Here is a 12,300-nt window from a genome sequence, read left to right on the forward strand (position 1 = left end):
GTTACAGTGAGCCGAGATCGAGCCATTACACTCCATCCTGGGTGACAGAGCAAGATTCCATCTCAAAGAAAAAAAAATTATACTGAGAAATAATGGGACAATGTATGTTAAGCGGCTGGAGCATGAAACCTGATCAATAGATTTTATTCTTCCTTAACTTCCCCAGGAACAGGTGGTTTCGTATATGTTGGTTAGGTCTATCAGTTATGATTACAAATTCGCCAACCTGAGTAACATTAACTCTTATGAATATGACATTTAGTCTGGCATTTAAGAGAATTGTAGTAGAATTCTACAACCCCTGCCCAAACAATTTGTATTCCAAAGTAGTGCCTTCCTTGGGGTTGAGGAGAAATTGACTTCCCTGTGGGTCTCCTTTTATTTTGTCAACTTCAATAACATCTATGTCTTTCTACACAGACAAATAAGAATCGCTGTATTAAAAATAAAATACTGTTTTTCTTTTAATAATATAAATTTTTTTATTATTATTATACTTTCTAAAATGCTACTAAAACATTTATTATTTTAGAAAGAAACATAAAAATACATGTTATGATATAAGATCACTAGATGGCAGGAGTGGTGTGTTCTGACTCTAGAAATAGCACTAACTATATGCTCAACGTCACAGGAATGGAAGGAAGGAGGAAAGAAGGAGGAAAAAATTAGATTAATTGAAATAGTCAAGTTACATATGTATTAGTGAATTATAAGGTATTACCAGTGGAAAAACGTTAAGGTGCAAAGATGAGTATTCAAATGGAGCTCCTAGTCATTTCATGGTTAAATATTAGATTTGAGGCAGAGCATATGTGAATATTCCTCATGGAAAAAAATGGGTAGAAAAAAGTTAGTCTCATAATATGCATGCCCATCCATAGTGAATTGTTCAGAAAAATTGCTTAATATCGAAATAATTTTTTTTATTTAAACCACGTGCTACAATAACGTTATGATTTTTACTTAATAAACAAATATTGGATAGTAAAATTTTCTTTATGGACATACCTTGTACTTCAACAGTAGTGCAGAAGACCGGGCTGATCTCAGAAACTCCTCATTTTCTTAGTTTTTGTTAGTGTCTCCCTCAATCCACATAAGGACCCTTAGTGATATAATCATGCTCATCTTCATTTTAAGAATACATAGTCATATGGTTGAGATAGAAGGATTGCCCATTAGAAAAAATGTACCTGGTTTTATGCATTTCTGAATGAGAGCTGTGTAGACGTTTCATTTATTTCTGGCACACATATTCTACCTGCAAACCTGATTGCATCAGGAGACAGCTTCTGGCGACGTCTTCCTCCCAGACGTAGGACAAAGTGTTCTCACCAGCTTCCTTCTTGTTTTCTCTGGCCTCTTCATTTTCAGGAAAGCCTTTAACTATTAGCTGCAAAGCACGATTTGGCTTTGAAAGGGTCTTTAACCCTGTCATAAAATGGTACATCAAAGATTCTGACCTAGAGTGGGAAGTCTCAGTACCTGAGGCGAAAAGGTAAGAAAAAAACTCACGGATTCTGTTCTCTGCAATTCAGAAGAGATACTTTTACCTTTAGAAATGTCTAAAGTATACACTTGATGGTGTAGCCACCAGCACCGACTAGTGGTGAAAATAAAAGCACAAAAATGCAAAGTGCAAACGGCCGTTGAATGAAATATTTAAGTTGTTTTAAACCTCAATTTGTAGAAACAGTTTGACGTGGCTGCTCTCAAAGTCAAGCTATTGAGCAGACAGATGTACTGACCCAGACTGCTTGGAGATAAGTAATATGTCCAAGAAATGGGAGGAAATGCTGCTTACCCTCACTCTGCTTTTCACCGGTGCCACCCGTTCAGAGAGTGTGGGGGTCCAGGGATCCAGATGTGTTGGGTAATGAACAGTCTAGAAAACCTCCAGGGGAAATGGCATGATAATAATAAGTCTGACAAAAAATATGTGAAGTGAGGAATACCTGAAGCAACTTAACCCCGAAAAAGAGGCTCAGAGGAGGGCTCTCTGTCTTGAAATCCTTGGGGGCTATTACGTTGTTTGAGAAATTTGACTTGGTTTGTTGCTCTCTGGAGCACAGAACCCGGATCAGTGGTTTGAATTTACTGGTGAGATATTTTGGCCAGTAGAAAACCCTAGATATTTGGAGCTATCCAATCACAAAAAAAGTTGATCTCCAGTCCCCAGAAGGGTCAAAGGGCCTGGATCCAGTGATGTCCAATCAGATGTGTCTCCAAAGGATACATTCCCTGATTTTTCGAAGATGTGACCCAGAGTAAGAGTCTATGCATTAAGTACCTTTTTCTGATACTTAACAGATATCAATAAGAAAATGCAATATCATTTTGAAAAGTATACATCATTACAAAAAAAGTACAGAACAGATTTTGGTCACAACAATAAAATTTAGCAAGAATTTCTAAGATCAGGAAGGTCATTGGGGCCCATCTTAAGCTGATATTGCATTAGAGTTCACAGTAGGAGAGTGTAGTCAAGAGGGTATGTTTTGACATCACCCACCCTTGGGTTTAAACCCATTTTCTATCTGGTGGCAACATGACCCTTAGCCCCGGTGAGCCTCCATCACCCATTGATAATCTATGGATAATAGCCTGCACTTTGCAAGCTCACTGGGAGGGGTGGTTACAGCAGAGGTGTTATGCCTATCACAATGTGTGACAGGTAGGAAGCGCTCAGTGAATAGGAACTGGCATCGTGGTCTCAGAGCAACACAGCCTAAAACATCATTCACATACACAAGATTTCTTAACACAAAGACGGATTGTAGATTGGTAACTTCAGAGAACTCAAATTGTGAATAAATGCCAAGACTCCCAACTTCCTGGGTGGAGCAGCGTGGCACAAGCCCAGGAATCAAGCTGCCCATTCCCTGCGGTGTGGTCTGGGGCTACTCACCCACCTTCTTTGCCTTGTCCTTGTCACTGGCCAAGGCCATTATGATCCTATTATACTCTAGGGTTCCTGGGAGGTGAGGAATAGAGGACATTAGAGTCCATATTTTGTGCGCAGAAGAGGGACTGATACATAGTAAACCTTCAGTAGGAGTTGGCCATTTTAAATATTTTTCTTAAGGTATTGTTATTATCTATTCTCAAGGGGAATTCTTAAGAGTAAGGAAGGTCAGATGAGTCTCACAAATAAATAATGTTTTAGCGTGAATGCTTAGAAGAGTCAATAATTGAATCAAGAATGAGCCCTTTTTGACCATCTTACATTCTCGTGGTATCTTATACTATTCATCTCACAGTTCTCTAAAAGCCAAACTGTTGGCTGCTTATACGTGTTCCAAATGCTGCAAAAGGGGGTCAATGTATGTTACTGAATGGAGTGGTATTTTTTCTCCTTTCTCAGTATTAAATCCACTTTAAAGGATGAAATCATTGAGCGTAATATCATCTTGGAAAAAGTCACTCAGCGTGATCTTCGCAGGAAGTTTGTTTGCTTTGTCCAGAACTCCATTGGAAACACAACCCAGTCCGTCCAACTGAAAGAAAAGAGAGGAGGTAAGCCCAGAAGGTTGCCCAGGAGGCATGAAACTGCTTTCACTTGAGAGGGGAGGAGTTTTCCTAAAGAATAGTAATAATGATGACAGTGATTACATTTTCTAGGTGACAGACATTGTTTTAAGCACTTTCCTGGTGTCAACCCATTTAATACCTTGACCAAAGCCACACAACTAGTAAACTGCATATTACTGGTTTAGAGCTAGTTCTCTTAAATAATACTCTGCGTTTGGGAGGCCATGTTGGAAAAGCAACTCATTCATGCACTCATTCATTCACACATTCATTCTACAATAGCTATGGGGCATGCCCAGAGTGGCAGGCATTGTGCTAAGACCTAGCCTCCTTTCCAATTTCTCTTTCCTGGCTTTCAAATCCAAAGGACATGATGGATTCATGTTCTGTTGAATGGAGAATGGAAGAGAGAAGGAGTAATCTTGTTCATTGTTCAAAATGGTGTGTGTATATCACGGATATATTTGAAAAAAAAAGCTGGAGTAGAAATTCTAGGTAAGGAAAAGCGTTTAAATTTCTTTGAAAAGATGCCCAGAGATGAAATTGATATCATTCATTCCTTTAATTAATAGATAACTATAGTTATAAGCAGGTTTGAATGTTTCTGAGGCTTCAACAAGACAAAGTGTGTTCTGGCCTGTAGTAAACGCTCTGTGAAGGGGGTTTTCCCCCATGGGAGTATGCAGGAGATCCCTCGTGTCAGGTAAGCCAGATGGGACTCCTGGTCTCAGGAAATTTAGGCTGCAGTAGGAATGATAATACAGGAAAATAATTTACAATATGCAATGAGAGAGATGTAAATGGATTGTGTGGACGTTTACGAGGGGAAAAAATAAAAGGAATATGATAAGTTTCCCAGGCCACCCTGATCAGGAACTGCCCATTCCCCTGGGGTCTCTAGTGTTTATTGTAAGACAGGTCTCAAAATGCGATTTTTTAAAATTTTATTTTAATAGGTTTTGGGGGTACAGGTGGTTTTTGGTTACATGGATAAGTTCTTCAATCTGAAAATCTTTAGATTTTTGAGATTTTGGCATACCCGTCACCCGAGCAGTGTACACCGTACCCATTGTGTCGTCTTTATCCCTCACTCCCCTCCCACCCTTCTCCCTCAGTCTCGACAGTCCGTTGTATGATTCTTATGCCTTTGCGTCCTCATAGCTTAGCTCCCATTTATAAGTGAAAACACACAATGTTTTGTTTTTCATTCCTGAGTTACTTCACTTAGAATAATGGTATCCACCATCCTGGCTAACAAGGTGAAGCCCCGTCTCCACTAAAAATACAAAAAAAATTAGCCGGGCATGGTGGCGGGCGCCTGTAGTCCCAGTTAGTTGGGAGGCTGAGGCAGGAGAATGGCGTGAACCCGGGGGGCGGAGCTTGCAGTGAGCTGCGCGCCACTGCACTCCAGCCTGGGCGACAGAGAGACTCCGTCTCCAAAAAAAAAAAAAAAAAGAATAATGAATAATGGTCTCCAACTCCATCCAGGTTGCTGCGCATGCCATTATTTTGTTCCTTTTTATGGCTGAGTAGTAGTCCATGGTGTGATTTAAAAGGTTTCCAGATTCACAAAAACTGCTGCTAGTGGCAATGATTTTGATAAAATAATAGAGCTGGAAAAGGTGCTGGGTGGGCCATAGCGCCGGCCTGAACATGGTCTTGGTCCAATCCCGTTGCCTCTATGTGTCTTCATACTGGCCCTGTCTCCACAGTGGTGCTCCTGTACATCCTGCTTGGCACCATCGGGACCCTGGTGGCCGTGCTGGCGGCGAGTGCCCTCCTCTACAGGCACTGGATTGAAATAGTGCTCCTGTACCGGACCTACCAGAGCAAGGATGAGACGCTTGGGGGTAAGTTTACCTCCACATGCAGCCCTCTGACTTTTCCTCTCGGAATTGAGTTGGAGCAGGACAACAGAAAATACCATCACTACCCCTTGGCTTTGTTTCCTCAGAGTTACCTTAGAAAAGAATTTCAAATGTCCCCTGCCAGCCAGGGCAGAGCATAAAGAAGGAGCTGAAGAAAGAAATGTCCCCACTGGATAAAGTCATGCCCCTGAGGTTTTGAGGCCTTCCTCCAGGTCTAGTGACCTCACACTGAGGAAGGCTGGAGAAACAATTATTTTTTTCATTCCAGTTGCCAGGAATCTTGTAGGCAATGCTATTGTGAAACATGTTGGACTTAAAAATAATCCCTCTATAACCAACCTAAAGCAATAGGGCAAATGAGTGAATATCTCTGTGCCTTTGTTTCCTCATCTATAAAACAGGATTGTCATAGCACCAATTGCAAAGGATGCTGTGAGGGCTCACTGATGGATTCTTAAGACACATTTAGTATTCATTCATTTATGTATGTATGTATGTATGTATGTATGTATGTATGTATGTATGTATTTATTTTGAGATGGAGTCTTGCTCTGTCTCCCAGGCTGGAGTGCAGTGGCGCCATCTCAGCTCACTTCAATCTCCACCTCCCAGGTTCAAGCAATTCTCCTACCTTAGCCTCCTGAGTAGCCGGGATTACAGGCACGCGCTACCACGTCCAGCTATTGTTTGTGTTTTTAGTAGAGACTTCTGGGTTTCACCATGTTGGCCAGGCTGGTCTCGAACTCCTGACCTCAAGTGATCCATCCGCCTCGGCCTCCCAAAGTGCTGGGATTACAGGCGTGAGCCACCGTGCCCAGCCACATTAAGTATTTAGAATGGTGCCCAGTACACGGTAAATGCTCAGCATGTGCCAGACTATGGCTGTTTCTTGAGGACCAGGGTGTATGCCTGCCATGTGTGTTAGCTACTTTAATGGTCACAGCAATCCTACCAGCCAGGTAGAGAGACAGGAAGTCATGTGCCTACAATTGAACTGCTGGAAGGCATTAGAGCTTGGGATTTGGGCACAGGTTGTCTGGCTTAAGAGATCTCATTAGCTGTTACCTCAGTTAGCCTCATCTGTAAAATGAGGCTTTTAAGATGGTGGGAACGCCCCCAAAAGTGAGAAGTCCTGTAAAATGCAAGTGCTATTACTATTAATGAAGTGCCTGTCAATATTTGAGGCAAGATAATCATGTTCACTGATGTTTGCTTCTGTGGAATAGAAGTCTTGCTTCTGTTTTTTTCTAGTCCTGGAAATCTCCAAGGTTAGAAGGTTTGCAGTTTTAGTAAATGACTCTGTTGCTTGGAAAAAGCAGAATCCCCTTTTGCTGGATTTCAGGGATAATTATTTACCTTACTGAGAGGCCCCTCCAAACTCCAGTGCGTTCCCAAACTAGGAATTCAGTGAGGAGTTGTCAGATCCCTGGGGGAAGAAAGGGTGAATAAAGACCGGCATGGGAGGCTGGGTGTGGTGGCTCACACCTGTAATCCCAGCACTTTGGGAGGCCAAAGTGGGAGGAATGCTTGAGCTCAGGAGTTCAAGACCAGCCTGGGCAACATGGTGAAACCTGCCTCTACAAGAAATTTTTTAAAGTTAGCTGGGTGTGGTGGTACCCACCTGTAGTTCCAGCTACTTAGGAGGCTGAGGTGGGAGAATCACCTGAGCCCAGGAGGTCAAGGCTGCAGTGAGCCATGATTACATCACTGCACTCCAGCCTGGATGGCAGAGCGATACCCTATCTCAAAAAAAAAAAAAAAAAAAAAAGTGGCCGGGAGCAGTGGCTCACATGTGTAATCCCAGCACTTTGGGAGGTCCAGGTGGGCGGATCACTTGAAGCCTGGAGTTTGAGATCAGCCTGGCCAACACGGTGCAACCCCATCCTTACTAAAAATACAAAATGTAGCCAGGCTTGGTGGCAGGCACCTGTAATCCCAGCTACTCGGGAGGCTGAGGCAGGAGAATCACTTGAACCTGGGAGGTGGAGGTTGCAGTGAGCCGAGATCATGCCACTGCACTCCAGCCTGGGTGACAGAGCAAGACTCCATCTCAAAAAAGAAATGCATCAGTCACATCTTTCTTTAAACTAACTATTGAGAATACATTCTAGAAATCCTTAAGAGAAATGTTTTTAAGATTTATTTTAATAACTTTTTTGAATGAAGCAAATTATGTAATCAAGCTCATAAAATGCTATTTACCTTAAGATTCTGGAGCTGGCATAGAAGAGTCAGTCAATGGGGAAACATTTACTTGTGTCCTTTCTTTTTCTATTTTGCAAAGACAATGTTTTTAGTGATCAGATCTGGAGGTAGAATCCAGTTTTCAAGCACAGGGATGCAGTGCCCTCTGTTGGCCAACCTAACATTTTTTAGCAAAATGACTGCTTTGAAGTTAATGCTAAGTAACCAAAATTTTAGAGATGTAGAATGTTAGAATTCTGGAGGACCTCAGAGATGATCTAATACTCCACTCTCTAATTTTATGACTAAATAAATGTAGTTTCCAGGTTATAGAAAAATTTTAGTTTGCTGGGATTTCACATGATATGGAAGGAATAGAGGCAACTATGGTGTGTTACACATTTAAACAGCACAGCACCTACCTGCCAGCCATGCCCAACAAGTCTCGTCCTTCCTACATGAGCAATGAGGTGCTTCATAGGTTAGTTTCCCAACCTCAGCTCTTTTATATCCTCTTCTATTGACTCTGGGACCTTCCCTTTTGGTACCTGGTACTTCCATCCACCGAGGCATCATTTTAGATTCACCTTGAACATGGTGCACTACTAAATAGCATCAGCAATCAGGACTACTGTTTGCCGTTTTGTAACAATACTTTGACAGGGATTGTGGAAATTGCTGGAATACAAATCTGATGTACCCCATTCCAAAGCCTGTGAGTTAAGTGTTGGGATTTTCTACTTCTTCCAGTGAGTTCCTTAGTCTCAGTAATCATATGCATTTATGAAGTATGCATATGAAAATATAGGATATTTTCAAGGTCTCATATGCCTCTGTTGACTATATTATAAAATAATGATTTATATAATACGTAAAATAATATAGTCAACAGAGGCATATGAGACCTTGAAAATATCCTATAACAAGTTATATGCATATAGTTTTCCATCTAGAATAGAGGGGAATGGACATTTATCTTGCGCCTCCTGTGAGCCAGGCACCAAGAAATTCACATACATTATCTCATGAAACCCTTAAAACAGCCTGCCCAGGAGTTATGATTGTCTTTATTTTACATATGGGGATTCACATATCAGCGTATGGGCCATCAACTCTCCGAGCAAGTACTTTTTCTCCTTGGATACGATGTGCTGGGTGTTAGCAGTACTGTGCTTACTGGATATCATCATGTTGGATGGGGCAGACTCCTGCTTGATGTGTGAATAATGAGACAGAAACACTGCAGGTGCAAAGAAGGCTCAGAGAAACTCCTGAGTTCATGTGATTTAATCAAAGAATGCCTCAGCCGTTAGACCTAAAATCAGTAAAAATGCAAGAGTGCTTCATAAATTAGAATTCAATTTGGGGTGAAAAATCAATACCGCTCAGTGGTATGATTTTGAAATGAATTTTTAAAATCAATTTAGTCAGGATCCCAAATATTATTTCTTATTCATTTACCATATGATTCAAGCATATGTATGTGTACCATAATAGTAAAAAAAAGAGTAAATGACTTATGTTTTTATAAATTTTCCTATTCTTCAGATAAAAAGGATTTTGATGCTTTCGTATCCTATGCAAAATGGAGCTCTTTTCCAAGTGAGACCACTTCATCTCTGAGTGAAGAACACTTGGCCCTGAGCCTATTTCCTGATGTTTTAGAAAACAAATATGGATATAGCTTGTGTTTGCTTGAAAGAGATGTGGCTCCAGGAGGAGGTAAGTCCAACATGTCAAGAAAAACTGCAGTGCAAAAAGGGCAGTTCAATACAATCCCCAAGTCTTTTTTGTCATTCTTTGTTTTGGAATATAGATCTGGGAGATCACATGAGGTTAGAATATCTTGGGCAACAACACAGAAACTATATGTTCCAGAGATGTGTTCCATTATCAAACAGGTCCATCTGCAGAAGAAGACAATGATATGGGGCCCTAGGCAGTCCTTCTAGGACAAAGACACCTCTCCTGGCTTCGCAGCTGAAGGCTGCGAAGTGAACTACTCGCTCACCCCCATTTAGTGGCCCCTCTGATTTCTGGGACTCTGCCTTCCACAAAGCTCACTCAGCACTGGGTCAAGCAGGGTTCTCAGGCCTGGGCCACGCCCTGGACACCCTGAGAGGTCCAGATCTCAGCCTGTCCTGCTGGCCTCCTCCTCCTCAGATACCCCCACCAAGGATCCTGGGATGTTCCATGGCTCCCATTATCCCAGCTTACCGAGTTCCAGTCAGCTTTTTTCCTAGAGGAATTGCCAATTTGGGGAGACTGGACACAAAGCAGGGAATGTAAAGGGGAGGGTCACTAGACACTGGAGCATATCTCCAACTGGCAATAGAGCTGATACGGTGTAAGTGGTAGAGTAAACATGTCTCCCTTCCTCCTTATGTAAGAGAATCCATTGCAAGGACCTCTCTGACTCAAGGTTTAACAATATCAATTGCAAATAATCAAATGTTTTATTTCCAGTGTATACAGAAGACATTGTGAGCATTATTAAGAGAAGCAGAAGAGGAATATTTATCTTGAGCCCCAACTATGTCAATGGACCCAGTATCTTTGAACTACAAGCAGCAGTGAATCTTGCCTTGGATGATCAAACACTGAAACTCATTTTAATTAAGTTCTGTTACTTCCAAGAGCCAGAGTCTCTACCTCATCTTGTGAAAAAAGCTCTCAGGGTTTTGCCCACAGTTACTTGGAGAGGCTTAAAATCAGTTCCTCCCAATTCCAGGTTCTGGACCAAAATGCGCTACCACATGCCTGTGAAAAACTCTCAGGGATTCACGTGGAACCAGCTCAGAATTACCTCCAGGATTTTTCAGTGGAAAGGACTCAGTAGAACAGAAACCACTGGGAGGAGCTCCCAGCCTAAGGAATGGTGAAATGAGCCCTGGAGCCCCCTCCAGTCCAGTCCCTGGGATAGAGATGTTGCTGGATAGAACTCACAGCTCTGTGTGTGTGTGTTCAGGCTGATAGGAAATTCAAAGAGTCTCCTGCCAGCACCAAGCAAGCTTGATGGACAGTGGAATGGGATTGAGACTGTGGTTTAGAGCCTTTGATTTCCTGGACTGGACAGACGGCGAGTGAATTCTCTAGACCTTGGGTACTTTCAGTACACAACACCCCTAAGATTTCCCAGTGGTCCGAGCAGAATCAGAAAATACAGCTACTTCTGCCTTATGGCTAGGGAACTGTCATGTCTACCATGTATTGTACATATGACTTTATGTATACTTGCAATCAAATAAATATTATTTTATTAGAAATGAGTGATTTTTTCTTTTTTTTTCTTTTTTTTTTTTTTTGAGACAGAGTCTCATTCTGCCCCCCAGGCTGGAATGCATGTTCTTGGCTCACTGCAACCTCCGCCCCCTGGGTTCAAGCAATTCTCTGGCCTCAGCTTCCCTTCTAACTGGGATTACATGCATGCACTACCATGCCCGGTTAATTTTTGTATTTTTAGTAGAGACGGGGTTTCACCATGTTGGCCAGGCTGGTCTCGAACTCCTGACCTCAGGAGATCGGCCCACCTCGGCCTCCCAAAGTGCTGGAATTATAGGCGTGAGCCACCATGGCTGGCCTTAGAAACAAGTGATTGAAACTCTGCCCGAAGAATTTCTGTAAAGAAGACAATTTTTACTCCATGGTCAGCCAACAACTCTGGAGCACAGAAAGTGAGCATAAAAGGTAAAGACTAACGGCACCCAGAATAGACAGGGCTAGGGTTGGTTTCTACTGTGTCCTCATGCGAAGTGCCCACACTGGGTGGATGAACTAGAAGAAGAATCCCTTTTTTTGGCAGGGGGGGGGGGGGGTGGGGGGAGGGGAGAGATGCAGTCTGTGCCAGGATATGGGCTTGGAAAGAAGAGTAGAGTTAATTTCAGTTCCTCCTTGTGATGTCGGCCAGAGATCTTTGTGTTAGGTATAAAAGTGTAAATCCTTACCCTGGACCCCTGGAAGTAAAGACCAACTGGACAAAAATGATCAGGCCAATGAAGAGACAAGGAATGCACTTGCAGTGACATACAAAGCAGAGAGACACTGGCCAGAGTCAGCAGTGCAGCTAAGAGTCTGGGGAATAAGGATATACACTGGTTAAACAGCAGCAAGAATGGAATGTGAACAGAGCTATAGCCTGGACCTTCTGCTGAGGCTGGCGATCCTGTGGGCTTCCAATCTGGGAGTCTCCCTTTAAGTCCTCCTAAGTAATAAGGTGATGGGCTGCAGGGCCATGAAACTGTTTCTGATAGACAAGGCCAATTTCCTCCTCCTAAGTGTGTTTCCTTTACCAGAGTTTAACCTGCAGTTAAAATAGTGTTCCACTCACGTATAAACATCAAGCTCTTATACTCTGTCTTTTCTGAAGGAATAAAATGATTTATCATCTGAGCAATAAATAAAAGCAATGTCTGGACTCATTCACATGCAATGTGTCACACCCACCAGTCTGGATGTGATCCAAGTTCAGAGTGGCTAAAAGTCATTGTCGTCTCGGGGCCTGCGTGAAACACTCTTCTGCTCTTTATTCACAGAGGCACCCACATCATAAAAACCACTGTGGCTTTGGCACCAAGCAACATCCTTGTTGGAAATTTCAGTGATAAAGTTAACGATGAGTTAAAGGGTATAAATTATTCTTGGAGGAAGTTTCTTGTGGGAAGGATCATTGCAGGGTCTCAGTGAAGAGGAGCCCATATTGTCACTGTGCCATTGT

The 12,300-nt window shown here is 42.3% G+C and overlaps 1 protein-coding gene across 1 annotated transcript in view; it reads left to right on the top strand.

Moving 5' to 3' along the window:
- The window catches only part of IL18RAP (interleukin 18 receptor accessory protein), a 30,271-nt gene extending 19,457 nt beyond the window's left edge, over positions 1–10,814 (top strand). Inside the window, exons 6-10 of the mRNA XM_004031533.5 lie at positions 1,378–1,501; positions 3,368–3,519; positions 5,247–5,384; positions 9,135–9,308; positions 10,053–10,814. Of these exons, the coding sequence (XP_004031581.5) occupies positions 1,378–1,501; positions 3,368–3,519; positions 5,247–5,384; positions 9,135–9,308; positions 10,053–10,468 (1,004 nt within the window). The 3' untranslated portion in view covers positions 10,469–10,814. The remainder of the gene's footprint in view (positions 1–1,377; positions 1,502–3,367; positions 3,520–5,246; positions 5,385–9,134; positions 9,309–10,052) is intronic.
- Positions 10,815–12,300: the final 1,486 nt, after the last annotated feature.

This window comes from Gorilla gorilla, chromosome 12 (genome assembly GCF_029281585.2).
Source record: "Gorilla gorilla gorilla isolate KB3781 chromosome 12, NHGRI_mGorGor1-v2.1_pri, whole genome shotgun sequence".
Lineage (NCBI taxonomy): Eukaryota > Metazoa > Chordata > Mammalia > Primates > Hominidae > Gorilla > Gorilla gorilla.